Source organism: Bos indicus x Bos taurus, chromosome 8, assembly GCF_003369695.1.
Source record: "Bos indicus x Bos taurus breed Angus x Brahman F1 hybrid chromosome 8, Bos_hybrid_MaternalHap_v2.0, whole genome shotgun sequence".
Classification (NCBI taxonomy): Eukaryota; Metazoa; Chordata; class Mammalia; order Artiodactyla; family Bovidae; genus Bos; species Bos indicus x Bos taurus.
This window is the reverse complement of record NC_040083.1, coordinates 80,838,752-80,854,232: the sequence shown is the minus strand read 5'-3', so window position 1 is coordinate 80,854,232 and position 15,481 is coordinate 80,838,752. Positions and strand designations below refer to the sequence as shown.

The 15,481-nt window shown below is 42.5% G+C and overlaps 1 protein-coding gene across 5 annotated transcripts in view; it reads right to left on the bottom strand.

Annotated features, from left to right (window-relative positions):
• The window catches only part of DAPK1 (death associated protein kinase 1), a 212,320-nt gene that overhangs the window by 43,094 nt on the left and 153,745 nt on the right, over positions 1-15,481 (bottom strand). For all 5 annotated transcript variants that reach the window (XM_027550169.1, XM_027550170.1, XM_027550166.1 and 2 more), the window contains exons 8-17: positions 15,082-15,234; positions 14,674-14,719; positions 13,120-13,209; positions 11,692-11,784; positions 9,307-9,426; positions 8,745-8,843; positions 7,811-7,909; positions 6,295-6,393; positions 5,208-5,405; positions 3,434-3,631 (exon numbers count right to left, since the gene is read on the bottom strand). In XM_027550169.1, coding sequence (XP_027405970.1) covers positions 3,434-3,631; positions 5,208-5,405; positions 6,295-6,393; positions 7,811-7,909; positions 8,745-8,843; positions 9,307-9,426; positions 11,692-11,784; positions 13,120-13,209; positions 14,674-14,719; positions 15,082-15,234 — 1,195 coding nt within the window. The remainder of the gene's footprint in view (positions 1-3,433; positions 3,632-5,207; positions 5,406-6,294; positions 6,394-7,810; positions 7,910-8,744; positions 8,844-9,306; positions 9,427-11,691; positions 11,785-13,119; positions 13,210-14,673; positions 14,720-15,081; positions 15,235-15,481) is intronic.

The window sequence follows — 15,481 nt, the reverse complement described above, 5'->3', positions numbered from 1 at the left end:
CGACACAGCTTGTGGCATCTCAGCTCCTGACCAGGACCGAACCTGGGCCATGGCAGTGAAAGCCCAGAATTCTCACCATTAGGTTACTAGGGAACTCCTGGAACTTATTAAGGTTTTTCTTTTGCTCTGGGGAAACCAGAGAAAAATAAATTATTTTACACAATGGAAATTATGAACTGAGCAAGTTTGGCTGTCTCTGTTTTGTGCTGTTTATGTACAAATAAATGTAGGTTTTTGTTAAGAAGGTAACACATGCTCATTTAATATCCAAACGACATAGAAGGATACATAGTAGAAAAATGAAGACTTTTCCTTCCGCTCCCCCAAGTTCCCGCACTCAGAGCTAGCCCCACACAAACCTTCCAGGCTTTTCTCTACGAATTCATAAGTGGAGAGAAATAATTTGAAAAGCGAAGACATAATCATATTCCACCTTCCATTCTGTCAACTTGCTTTATTCATCTGACAACAGATTGAATACTTCTCCATGTCTATAAGAAAACCTATTACATTCTTTCAGATACCTGAATAATATCCAATATTTAGATATAGCATAACTTATTTAGTTAGCCTGCTGAGGATGGACACTTAAGGTGGTTCCATTTTTTGCTACTATAAGTAATGCTGCAGTGTGTGTGCATATTTATGTTTTGTTTACTGTTAACTCCTAGAGTCACTTAGAAAACAGATATGAAGCTCTCAAATACCCCAGAGCTAAAGTGAAAAGTAAGGAGTTGGTTTGGAAGATTTGGAGGAAGTGTTTGGATTTCTGTGTAAGGAAGACAGTCCTGGGTAACAAGATGCATAGTTTTACAGAAGGGGAAAGGGTCAAGGAAGAGACATATGATGAATAAAAGACCAGGAGAGTTTACACTTTGATGGCCTCCAATGTTTGACTGAACAAAACTCAAACTCCTTAACATTATATTCAAGGTCTTTCACCATCTGGACTCAATTCCCCTTCCTGGCTGCCTCCCTCTTCTTGAAATATGCTTTTCCCCTCTTCTCCATCTGTCCAAATCCCAATCATTTAAAATAATCACCTGTGAACAGCTTTTCCCAGTTTCTTTAGTGTCCAGATGCCCATGCTTCTGGAGTGCCAGTGTCTCTATCACAGTAGTGGTTATAACACGAGATGCTCTTATAGTGAAATGTCCCTGTGTCTGTCTGCAAGCAGCCTGAGGACAAGAATCACTCCCTGCTGCCCACCTCCCAGCCCCTTCACATCACACCTTGCACAGTGTTGTCAGAAAAAGGCATTCGTTCATCAATACCTGGCAGGCACGGAATTCTTGGGCAGATCCTGGGTGTGTGTGCACATCTGTGTGTGTGTGTGTATGTGCGTGTACACCTATGCATGTGTCAACATGCTTTTTCTCCCTTTGCTGATCAGAAGAGCCAATCCAGAAGAGAACAAAGGGTTAAGTGTGTACTGTCTGTATCGTCCAGTTCCTCTCTTCTTCCACATTCCCTGATGCAGCCGAGTTAAATAGCCAGTCTCCTGATTTACACATGAGAAGAAGGCAGATAGAGAAATGCCTGTTTCACTGCAATGACTGTCAGAAATCATGACAAGCTCCTGTCACATACTGATGACAGGGGTAGGATCTGAATGGCCGTGTGTATCTCTGGGGGAATGGAATCCAGGTAAGGAAACGGCAGGGCACGGGAAAGGAGTGACAGTCTGCCTGGGCGACGTGGCTGTCACTGTGCCATGGCCATGCAATTGGTTACCAGGGTCAGTCCATGTAAAGTCAGATATGCTTTCTGGGGAAACAAGGCCTTTCTCTGACTTTAAGTTCCTCTATAGACTGCATCATCTTTCCTAAAACAAGCAACAAAAAAATGGAAGAGAAAAACAAGCTGACACCAGCTCTTCTGAAGGTGTAAGACTCACAAAGTCAACATGTACAATGGCCAAGTCACAGCCATTCAAATGAGTGCCACGAGGTCCCTAAATCTGCTTTTTATTCATTTAAAGACTCCTGGAAGGAAAGCCAACCTCTTGATGCTGCTTAATATTATATTACATTTAGTTTCTTCCTTAAGCCACTTATATAACTGACTTGGCAAGATTAGAAAAGGATAAACTAAGAAAGCAACCAGCAGCTGATGGCTAGGACTTAGGATATTGCCTTTTCATATTTCCAGAATATGAAGATTACCTATTTCAATTTCTATTAGAATTAATCACATAATATGCAAGAAGGATTTTTTTTTTGGTAGAAGCATAATTTTCCAGGTATTTCAGTTATTCTTTTACCTTAAACAAATCATATTAAATTCTGCTGGTATCATCTCTGCCACTTATAAACAAATATTTCCTGCAATTACAAAATTAATTCTACTTGGACTTTGTTTTTAACATAATGGTAATAGAATAGTGCTTGCCTTTCATACAGTTACAGAGCTGAAACCACATGACTATCCACCTGTTCTACCATACTTGGTAATGAAAATCTAGATGGCATTCAGGGAAAAGAGAAGGTGTTAGCTAATTTCTAGAATTTCTAGAAGTCAACATATGGGGATTTTTATTTCTTTATCATTCACCAAATGATAGTATCCCCTTAGTCTTACCAAATGTATTTAGCACAAGAAAGATGTTATGAATTTTTGACCATAAAACTCTCAAATGAGGGAAACTGGAGAAATCTGGTTCTAGGAATTTCAATCATATAACTCATTAGGTGTTTTCCTGAACACTCAGTGCCCTGATTTGTACCGTGTTCTTTGATTCTTCTCCAGGAAGAGAACATACACACACACTCTCTCCCCTGCCCTCCCTCCTTCTCTCTCTTTCTGCTCCTGCTGCTGCTGCTGCTGCTAAGTCGCTTCAGTTGTGTCTGCCTCTATGCGACCCCATAGACGGCAGCCCACCAGGCTCCTCTGTCCCTGGGATTCTCCAGGCAAGAACACTGGAGTGGGTTGCCATTTCCTTCTCCAATGCATGAAAGTGAAAAGTGAAAGTGAAGTCACTCAGTCATGTCTGACTCTTAGCGACCCCATGGACTGCAGCCCACCAGGCTCCTCTGTCCATGGGATTTTCCAGGCAAGAGTACTGGAGTGGGGTGCCATTGCCTTTTCTGCTCTCTTTCTAGATGCTCATAAATGGTAAGCCAGTCTCAGCAGGAAGTATTAATGTAATACTTTTCTGTGACTATTATTAAATTAATAGTCTATAGGAAATTAAATAATTTCCTATATAATATTTATTTAATAGTTAAATAATTATTGAACAATTTATTAAATTAATAAACTATAGGAAATTATTAAAAAGTCATACACAAAATACACTTAAAGTGGAGAGCCCTATGAAAAAGAACAGGTCCATAAAAGCAATACTGACTATGAACAGTGAAGAGAGAAACTTGCCCAGACCCAGAAGCAGCTAGACACAGAGACTGTGCAGAGATCTTCCCTCCAGCTTTACCTTGTTGGAGAGATCCAAATTGCAGTTGGCTTCACAGAGGGCCAGCACAATCGGCACGTTGCCATCTTTGCAGGCCACATGGAGGGGGGTGTTGCCATGCCTGTCTTGGAAATCGACGGAACTGCCCTGGCTGATGAGAGTCTGGATGACCTCCATCTGACATCGTCTCACGGCAAGATGTAGAGCAATGTGTCCATCCTGTAACAAACGCCAGGGCCGTGAGCAGTTTTGATCGGGCATGTGGGACTGGCTGGTTGCCTTTCTAGCCTCACTGGGTCAGGTTTAACTGGTAATGGGACCGTTACTGCAAAGCCTGAAGGAGGATTAAAAACCACAAACTTTACTCCTGGCGGGGTTGAGGTGAGGCCCCACATGTCTCACTCTGAATAATCACGGGTAAAGCTGACCATCAGTTTAATTAATCTAGGCTTGGCCAGTACATTCAGGTAGGAAGACACCACACTCCTTCTTGTGTCTGAATTCATAGGACTTACGTCATTGTTGGTTCTCCAGTGGCCTGTTTTATCAAGTATTTGGAAAACATTTGCTCAGTGATCTTTACTAACTTCCTAAGTAGAGAGTTTATTGTTTTATTTTGTACTCTGAGAAACTGAGAAAGCGAGGTGATGTCTATCACACAGATGAGAAGCAAACTGTTGTTGCTTAGTCACTAAGCTGTGTCTGACTCTTTTGTGACCCCATGGACTGTAGCCCACCAGGCTCCTCTGTCCATGGGATTTCCCAGGCAAGAGTACTAGAGTGGGTTGCCATTTCCTTCTCCAGGGGATCTTCCCAACCCAGGGATTGAACCCACGTCACCTGCACTGGAAGGAAGGTTCTTTACCACTGAGCCACCAGGGAAGCCCTAAGAAGCAAATATAACATATTTAACCTCTGCACCCACACAGCACCAGCCTGGGAGTTCATTCTCCCTGTAGAGCCCCTGGTGAAGATAAGTGCTGAGTTTTAGGAGCTGGGTAGAGGGAGCTTAGAAGCATTTCTGTAACTCATCTACTCTAGGGTTATTCAACCTCAGCCCTGTTAACATTTGGGGCCTTTCCTAGGAATTGCAGGCTGTTCAACAGAGCCGCTGGTCTTTATCTTCTAGACACCCTATCCTCGCTGTGACGACCCAAAAATACGTCTCCAGCCACTTCCTAATGTCACCTGGGGTCAAGGTCACTGCCCACTTGAGAACGGCTGCTCTGTACCAAGAGAATACTCCACAGAGGGCAGTGACTAAATGAACCACAGTGTTCCAAAACCACCATGGATGTAGCATCAGTTTCACTGCAGTTCACAGTAAGAAAAGATTATGCTGAATTGGCTTAATTAAAGAAGGGAAACCTTGTCTAGAATTGTTAGCAAACAAATAAGAATAGTTTATTGTCTTTCTACAAAATAGCAGGTGATGGAAGTAAATAAACCACCTATTTCTTTGTCTATCTACAAATCAATAGTGCATTGCCAATTTCAGTACTAAATGAGGATTTGTCTTGGGTTCCATGATCATCACTGTACCTACTCCAAAGCTAAAAATAAAATAGACTTGAATTGTTTGACCACCTCATAAATTTTGCTGCATCCCACAAATGAACATTAATTATGAAACAGAATTGAGAATCCTAGAATGTTTAGATTGGAGAAGAGAAAGGATAATTATAACTTGTGGCATTTAAGTTATTTTAGGTAAACGAATTGAGAAGTCTTGTGGTCCCTGTAGCCCCCACTAGATGACTTTTCAGCAAGTGGGATACTTTCACCCAAAAAGCACCTTGTCGGATGCATTAAGGTCGGCTCCGTGCTCGGCCAGACACTCCACGATGTCTTGGTAGCCCCTGGCGGAGGCCGTCAGGAGGGGGGTCTCGCCTTCTCTGTTCTTAATGTTCACATTGCAGCCGGCTTCACAAAGGGCTTTGGCCACAGAGTAATAGCCGTGCCAGGCAGCACAGTGCAGGGGGGTTTCTTCTTCCTGGCCAAGGAGAGAAGCACAGAGAAGAGGAGAATGCAATAAGATGAGAGAAAGTACAGGCATGGTGAGAGTCCTAACCAAATTTGGCAGCAAACTCAAGGTAGTGGAGAGAAAGGGCTTGCAGCTATTGGAGCAGAATGTTAACATGAAATAATGGGCTGGGTCTGATGCCTTTCCTTAATTCAAATCCAGCTTTCTCCAGCATTTTACTGACAATTGACTTTGCAGAGCCCACTGGCACCACGGGCTCAGCTCCTCTGAACAATGGAGCCCCTGCGTGTGTGGACATATAGCATCTTTCCTGTGAAAGTGCAATAGTTTACTTCATTTGTGATTACTAACAGAGGGAGAGCATTTCTTTGAGCAAGAACTCCTCTAACAAACCTGTCTCAAGATTCCTGTCACGAACATAGCACAAAGATGAGTCACATAAATGGATTATTGCTCTGGCAGAGAAAGGGCCAAGATAACCATGCTTCAACAAAAAGGACTGGTCATCAGGTCTACATATTCATGACCAACACCATCAGACACATAGATATTTGTCTACAAGAGGCTGTTACACTGTAGCGGTTATGAACACGGACTCTGGAACCAGTCTGTGTGGGTTTGAGCGCCAGCTCCACCACTACCAAGCTGTGCTATCTTAGGCAAGTTCCCGAACCTCTCTCTGCCTCAGTTTCCTCATCTGTAAAATGAGAACTGAAGGGTTGTTCAGAGGATTCATGAATGAATGAATGGCAGTGCTTTTGTTTGAGTCCCTGCCCTCTGTAATTTAAGCAGAAAACCTAACTTGGATGCACCTCCAAAATACCCAAGCCTATCATTTGGCTGTGTGCATGCATGCAAAGAGTAGGAAGAAGTGAGGACATCAGCTACCGTGACCCACCTTGTCCTGGAAGTTAGGATTCGAGCCGAAGCTGCACAGTAACTGAACCACATCAGCGTGGCCGTAGCGAGCTGCCACATGAAGGGCTGTCTCTCCAGACTGCAAAAGACACAGCCAAAGATTCAGAGCCCCCTGAAAACGTCTCCAGGGACTAGAACACACAGGACTGGAGGCCCACTCCCACACATGCCTGGCTCCACGTTCCCCCTGAGGCGGTGCCTGTCCCTCTCAGGCCAGATGCCCCTTTGGTGACTGGGCCAGGGACCCCATGGTGGGGTGTCCACCATGTCGCTAGTGTTAAACTCACACACCTGGCCTCTCTTGTGTGTAATGCCACCCACCCTACCCACCCCACAGGTGAGAGTCCATTTCCTTTTCTGTGATGGATGTTCCTAATCTTCATAAACTGGTGCTTCCAGCTATGTGATTTTTTTTCAAAACACAAAATTCCTTGTTTAATATTAAGTTACTTGAACACAAGGCTTTATTTACTAGCAAGTTTCTGATTTCACTACGTTTAGAATATAATTTCTTACATCCTCAGGGATTTTTGTAAGTATTACCACTAGCCCCTACAATAACATATTCTGTGAATTTGTAATAGATGCAACTTCTTAAGATATTTTACTTATATCTGCCATAAAACTGTCAGAATAAACTTATCTAAAACAATGAGATATTTGTTGCCACCTGACATAAAACTGCTATAATAAAAGTATGTCTTTAAATGACAACCCATTCCAGTATACTTGCCTGGAAAATTCCATGGACAGAGGAGCCTGATGGGCTACAATCAATGGGGTTGCAAAGAGTTGAACATGACTGAGCAACTGAACATGGAATGTGAATGTCATCCCTTCTCCCTTAGGTATGGTACAGTGCACAATCCATACAACTGTATGTGACAGCCCTGACTGAACATAACAAATCAGTCTACTAGTATTAGAAGCAGAGAAGGGTTACATACATAGTAGAACACATACAGATGAGAAAGTAGGAACCCTAGGTGCAAGCCCCAGCCCTGCAATTAACTCACAGGAATATTGTGTGGAGTGGATGAAACATGGTGTGTGAAAGCAGGGTATCTTCCCAAATTAATAATATTTATACCATTTTAATCCCCAAAGCCTTAACTTTACTTGCACTGTCTCATTACCCCTTCTAGTACCAGTGGTCAAGGTCAGCAGAGTCAGTCATGTCAAAGAGGAAGAGGAGGTGAGAGGAGGACCAGGACTCGGGTCACTTTCTGGTTATCCTTCTAGCAGAACTTTTGAGTTTTCATGTTACAGGGAAGATAGTTCACGGCTCACATAATATGAAGACCACTTGGCATATTTCAGCTAAAATCAGGTTTTAATGTTAGACCAAGTCACCAGCAAAAAGAAACTTCTAAATTAAATTTTCTGTAGGAAGATTTTGGTCCCGAATTCTTATTTTTTGGGTAATGATGCAGATGGCATGCCAACACTCAAATGCAGTCTTTTATCACTTTCCATAAGAAGAGAAGTGGCCTTACCTTGTCTTTAACGTCCAGAGGGCATTTGTTCTCATTGAGAAATTTCAAGGTATCTACATGGCCATGCCGAGAGGCCCAGTAGATGGCATTGGATCCACCCTGTACAAAAACCAAGGCAGAGTCATGCTCCCAGATGGATCTGAACACACACATCACTCAGTTGCTATATTTCTTTTCCTGTGTGATGGCAAACACCAAAGGAGCAACTCCCAAGAGGAATAAAACCCCACTTCAGTTTCTGGTTTGACAAAGGGACCAAGGTTATGTAAGACATGAACATTCCAGAAAGCTGGGTGAAAGGGATAAGTGAGCTTTCTATATTATCTCTCTAGATTTTTTTTTAATCTAGAATTATCTTAAAATAAAAAGGTTTTTTTTTTCCCCCTAAAACCTTCATTTCAACTTCCAGTTAGAATTCCCTATATTGTCAAGGGCCAGTTCTAGGCTATTAACAGTGCTGCTGAAAGTCTATGGAAGCTGATGACAGATCCATTGTAATGACAATTAGCTGGTCATCACTTGTGTCTACACTCACAGCAAGGTATACACCTCAAAGCATATCTGCCTTATTCTGTTACCCTAATAAACATGTGGGAAAATACATTTCTGATGAGATTAATTGGATAATGAAAACTTCTCCAAATATAACATCAATTAACACCACTGAGTCAATGTGATCAGTAAGGAGTCAGTCTGGGCAGGGCACAAAGAAAGGCAGACACTGAGTAACAGAGCCATGAGGAAGATCAATGTTTGCCTTTTCCCTTATAACCTGTTAGACAGGACCAGACTACTTAATCAGTTCATCTCCCTTTACAGGAAACTAAGAAATGAAGTAGGGCATATGTGGTATTTTTGTCTGTTACCTCTATGATTAGAGACATTTGGAAATACTTAAAAAATAATTCCTTTTGCAATAAAACAGAATTATGACCTTATCCTGGATGTCAATTCTTGAGCCTCTCTTAATGAGCAACTGTAGTATTTGAATATTCCCACAGCCAGCAGCAATAAGTAATGGAGGAGTCCCATGCTGGAAAAGGCAAGAAAAAAAAAATACAATTTTTCAGGTTTGATAGGAAAGGAAAAGCCTAAACTACCACCGCTGCCCCAGACGCCTTCCTGTGTCTCCACAGACACAGACCTGCCCTGCTTGACAAGAGTAGACACAGGAGGAAATGGTAGCCTGCCCTCTTTTGGATTCACAACCAAAAGTGACATTTTCATTTGCAAGATGAGTACATATAAAATTTCATGGTTAGAGGGGCATGCTAGCTGCGTATAGAAAGGCCTTGTGTGAAGAAAGGCCCTCAATGCACAACGACCTTATTTCTAATTCAATTCACTTTCTAAGCAGAAGTGATTTTCCCCACAGTATGGAGTTTACACAGGAAAGACGAATGGAGAAGCAGGTGGGTTCTCTCCACCTTGGACTTGGAGGAGCACAGTCACTATGACCCCTGACCCCTACCCCCCCTGGCAGGACAGCATCAGACCTTGTTGGGCTGGTTAACGTCGTAGTTGGACAAGGAGCCCAGGAGGTGCTGCAGGCCTGGGACATTGTCATCGTTGATGGCATGGATGATAGCTTTCATCACAAAGGAGTCTTCCTCATCCTTGAGAGAGACACGGAAGAGGGAAAAAGGCTTACACAGCTGGCTGTGCTGCTCCTTTTACCAACATCAGAGAGACTAAGGCTCATTTGTTAAAAGGAGCCTTCAGGGGGCAAGTAAGCCATTTAATCCCCAAATCTACCTGGTCATGAAGGGAAGCAGGAAGTCACCTTTTGCCCCTCCCACATTGGGAACTAATACCACCTACTATTTACCTGTGACTTTATGTCACCTGCATTATAACCCAGACAGCAAACAGCTCTGAAGATTCAGATTTAGGACAATGATTGACGACAAACTACTCTTTGTGTTTATCTTAGGAATCTTTCAAAACATATAGTTCCAGAAACCACTGTAGAAAATTTCAGGTGTAACTCAGACTCTAAAACTATTGAACCAAGGAAATGACGTCTTTGAATAAGAAAGACTTATTTTGCGATTTTTGCAATTACAGATTGTCATTTTTTGATTACTAGAAATTCCTGTATTCTATAACATAATAAAATTCTCTGAAAGTTGGTCACAATTTTTTTTAAAAGGTCTTAAAAGGGGAGAAATGTAAAAATAAAGGCCAGATAAAACAAAGTAAAATGGATGCATTTCTATTTATAAAGAGAAAATAACTAGATACTATAGAACAATAAATTTACTAAATTTTTGCCACTTTGTCAAAATACTTTCTTAAATATATATAATAAGATATTTGTAAAATATGGTAAATTAAAACCAAAAACATAAGCTAGAAAAATTCCACACAAAAGTTTTGGACTTATAGAGGTACAGCTACTACAATTTCAGATCTGGAAAAGCATAGCTACAGAGGCTGAACCTCTGCCTGTGGGGGTGGGATGGAGAAAGCATTTCTCTGAACTCTGCTTTCTCTTTATAAATCTGAATTCAAACAAGCTTCGTAAGGGCTGTAATACTATTTGTAGAGAATACATGTTGAAGATTACCATTGGTTTTCCTTTTCAAGTTGAAGACTAAGAGACATTTGCCTGAAAGCGAGAGTGACGAGAAAGGGGAGAATGGAGGAGCAGGCAGGTTGCTGTAACACCTCATGGTCAACAGGACACTGAGATGACATGAGAGAGAACCTGAGGGCTGCGGGGGCGGGGGGTCTTCCCACCTGGAGCTCCTTCACAAGCCCAGGCCCTCTCCGCCCCTGAACTTTTCATCGCAATGTATTTTCCCCCAACTGACTGTTCTGTGATTTTAATTTATAAGATTTAATCATTCTCATCACCTGACTTAGATTAATAGTTTATATCTTGTCTTGGTTCCATTGTCACCCTCAGACAATTTCCCAATCCAGACTTCTTCCTCTTCTTCCCCTCTCTTGCATCTCTCCAACTTCTTTTTTTTTTTTCTTTTTAGTATTTCCTAACTCTTTTCATTCTATAAGGCTAGACCTGGAACTTGAGTAAAACTGTTAGCTTCAGGGGATTAAAAAAAAGAGCTGGTGTCTGCTGATATGTGACCTTGCCCTTGGAGTCCCCAGATTCCACTCAGGAAGCCCTGACTACTCAGTTACATGAGCCCGCAGGTTCCCACAGAACCACCCTTCCTGCCTTTTCTGGAGTCTCCTTTTCCTCCGGGGTTCACAAAGTCCTGTTGTCTGACTGTCAGGTAAAGTCTTGTTGAATTTTGATGTGTCCACTATATCTCAATAGTTAATCTATGATTAGGTTTCAGTTTGGATTAGGGAAAAAAATTGTGCAGTTGTTCTCAAGGACCTTTGGAAGTCGATACAATGTCAACAAAGAGAGTGGGTTTAGCCTTCTGATCTACCATGAACTATATCATCAAGCCCCACTGCACTTTCCCTGATTTTCTGCTGTGTGTGTTTGTGTGTGTGTGTGTATGTTCGGAAGCAGGGCTGTCTGTCCCTTTTGTACTATTACAGTTCAAGATTCTCCAAGGTCAGTGGAAACAGAGGGCTCTCGTTTTAGTTCATGAAAATTAGATGCTCTTTCCCCTTTACTGGCCAGCCTCTCTTTTATCAAACTGTGTTGGAGGGGCAGAGGAGGGTGGGAAGGTGGAGGTTGGAGGTAGTGGGTATAGCCAATCAAAACAAAGAGGAAAAAGGACCCAAAAGTATAGAGTACATCAAATCAGCCATCCCAACTCCCTCTTCGAGAGGAGGAAGAACAGGCCTGACATTTCCAAGATTTCAGGTTTTCTGGGTTGCTGAACAAGTCAAATAACTTAAACATTGTAAATACACAGCACTAAGAACGAATCTATCCAGGGAAAAGGATTGCTTACCAGAGTATCATCGCTTCTGGCAACACTCATGTTACTTCTGGACAAGAATGACCTGGATAATCTTTGGCACAGTGATATCAAGCGAACAGATTGCTTTATTAAAAAAAAGAGAGAGAGAGAGAGTGAATAAAAGGCAGGGAGAAAGGAGGAGAGAGAGCTTATGTAACAATACTCAAATTAGTGCAGATGACAAAGTCTTTTGAGATAGCATTCACTGCTGACTGCACATACTCTTTAGGGGTGGGCAATCCCAGAAGCAGGTTAGATTATATTTGCTTAAAGAAACTTCTAAAGGTCTTATAAATCAAGACAACAAAAGAGAGATTCTCCTTCTACATTTCATTATCAAACCATAGAAGTGGACATGTCTGTTCTCTCTCCATATTGCACTCTCTACTCTTTGAGGAATGTGATCTTACCCTAACAAAGCCTATGGACGTCCCCCCTTGGAGAAGCATGGTAGGCAAGGGCCCTGTGCCTGTGGTGCCCAGGCAAGCTGGTAATGGCAGGCAGTGTGACACTCAAAACTCTTACAGTTGTTGGAAATGAGCAGATGGGGTACTTTTTTACCAATGGGACAAACACCTCTGCATTTACTCTCAAAGGCAGAAGCAACATGTAAAGACTGTGTGTGTGTATATGTGAGAAAGAGAATGAGAGAAAGAAAGTTATGGTGGTTCACACTACATTTTAAGCCATATTTTCAGGGGTTCTTTGAGAACTAAGAGTCAGGTCTTGAGTAATTTATTGCTGTGGTCCTCATCTCTATCAAGGCATCCCAACCTGATGGGCATGACAATGAGGTATACCTCTGGGCCAGTGATGAGGAGACATGGCAAGTACCTGCTTCCTCTGGGCTTGACATGACCCTGTGCACAAGAAGCCATCCTGTCCCCCTCTGAACCCTGAATTTGTATTTGTTCAAGTTGGATGGAATGTTCTTTAGAGCCACATCTTTCTCAGCCCCTGAAGAAACCATTAACACTGAGAAGAGATTGTAGCAAATGCTCCTGGCCCACCCTACCCTCATCTCAACCACTCACAGACCAAAGCTGGATTTAGAGAACCATTTACACAAACTCTGGGATAATCATAATGCCATGCTGCTTACCACAAGGAACAAATCTATTTAAAATGTGGTTTGTTGCATTTAGAAAAAACTGCACTATAATTTTATTGTACTGATTTAAAAACGTGCCTTGGGAATGGCTTTGATTTAAAAAATAAATGTAAGATTACATGTAAAAAGAAGAGTTAAATAGGACTGAAATAATATTTTTGCTTGTGTTTGAAAATAGAGTAATGGTACAGATGTGAACTTGAAAAAAGGATGCACTTTTGCATTGCTGATATCAGACATGTACCCTCAGCAGAGAGAACCATATAGGAAATTGAATTAGTTAATTCCTTCAAATCAAACTATCTTACTTTCCATTTTTTCCGGGCTGCGAACTTCTTGAATTTCTCCATGTTTACTGCTGATGCTTTTCTACTAAGTGCTTGTTGGGTATCTTTAGGCTAAAATGAAAATTCAAGACAATTTAGAGCTCTCAAATTGACAGAAATGTGTTACATGACAACTTCTGGATACCTCTTACTATTTGGGATGCTTATTCACCTTGCTAAAGTAACAAAACCATTGGGATAATTCAGCAGATCTAGGAACCTAGTCTCTGAAGGCTAACTTTTGTGCCTAAAGATTTGAGAAAAATCCATAAAGACTGGGTCTTGGGGGAAAGTTGAAAAGTTAGCTTGGACCAAGCTGAATAAATAACTCTCCATAAAAGAGTCTGGGAATGGGATGATTCATGGTGAGGCCATGTTATGAGACGCTGTTATGTTATAAACTTAACATCGTCAAGTAATTTAGAGCTGTTTGAGACCTCAGAGGTTAGCAAACTCACTCTATGCCATAGCATTAAAATCCCTCCTCCACTGCATCTTTTTCAGAAGGCCGTGAAGCTCTACCTCCAAGAGAAGCAGATATCATTGCCTTCCAGGGAAGCCAAGGTAACTGCTGGGAGCTGGCACAGGTGGAGTTTGCCAGCTGCCCCAAACCTGCTTCTGCATTGCAATCCGTTTACTGGTTCCATGATTTTAGTCTGCAACTGCCATGCTCCCCCACCCTTAGTCCTTTCTGCTGTATCTGAAGCAGCTTTGATTCTTTAACCCAAATGCCAACAGGCGCCAGGCAGGTAGGTATATGTATGGTGGGGGTGACCCTGGCCTGGCACAAAAGCAGCAGGGTACGAGTTTCTGGCAGACTTGTGGAATGAGGTCTCAGTGTTGGCAGAACTCCAGATTTTTCAAGAGAAGCTGGGAATCTAGATTTGATATCATATTTAAATGCTTAATTTAATTCAAAAACTTAACAAAAATAGTGTTTGGGCTAATATCCCATAATCAAATGCAAAGTGGTTGAGTGGCTCTGCCCTTCAGCTTCTCATCACCATCCTGCCCTGTGGTAGTTCACTCCTGTCTACCTCTGTTATCATGAGTATTGTCTCAGCTGCCTTAAAATACGGCACCAACAGCAAACACAATACTCCAGACGTGGCCGTGGTTAGAAGCCACAGTGCCACGTGATATCCTGTGTTGTGCTTAGTCACTCAGTTGTGTCCGACCCCATGGACTCTTTGTGACCCCATGGACTGTGGTCTACCAGGCTCCTCTGTCCATGGGGATTCTCCAGGTAAGAATACTGTAGTGGGGTGCCATGCCCTCCTCCAGGAGATCTTCCTAACCTAGGGATTGAACCCAGGTCTCCCACATCACTCTTTATCATTTGAGCCACCAGGGAAACCCAAGAATACTGGAGTGGGTAGCTTATCCCTTCTCCAGGGGAAACTTTCCAACCCAGGAATCAAACCAGGGTCTCCTGCATTGCAGGTGGATTCTTTACCAGTTGAGCTACCCAGAAAGCCCAGGGCAAATGAATTCCAGGACACCCTATCCCCAGACCAATTGCAATATGCAACTCACCTTGATCCAGGGATGCTGCAAACTATCTTGAATTGTCATTCTCTTCCTTTGTGGGGGGGAGGGGAAAGAAAAAAAATGCAGTGACCATAGAAGCAAACATTAAGGTTGGTTCCATGCCGGCTGGACCTACCAAGCAGATGCTCTGGAAAACGCAGTTCGGGGCCTGCTTCACGGAAGCAAGCCGAAAACGAGGTCAGTCTTTGTGTGATTATTTCACTGTGCCCACCGGGACTGAAAGGTACAAGGGGCCCTGCCTGCATTTGCTGAAGCGTTTCACGTGGCATGCTTCTCTTTGCCAGGTGGAAACAACCAGCGAGGAATAAACACGGCTATGTGCACAGGACAGATGCTAACCCTCGTCTAGCTGAGGCCACGGCTAGGGAACTTTCAGGAGTAAGGGACACTCACTTTGGATCCTTGACGAGGAGTCTTCTTATGAAATCTTTGGCTAGGGCGCTCGTATTACTGAAGTACTCTTCCTCAAATTCATAGTTGACGGCAGATACGTTCGCTAACGTTTCTTGCTTACTGTCTCCGAGAAACGGGGAGGCCCCACTGAGGCTGTTAATAAAGCGGGGCATAGAACATGAGTAAGTCTTCCTACTGTTATCATGCTGCTCCTCTAGTATCTGATTAGGAGAATGAGGAATAACAGTCTAATCTGGTGCTTGAGCAGTCACTTCAAAATTCAATTACATTTTACGGGGCGTTTAATTGTCATGCACAAAAGCTTCAGCTTATGCAAAGGACACATTTAAAAAGTTAATTTAGAATAGCGTTAAGTAGTTTATAAAAGAAAAACCTTTCC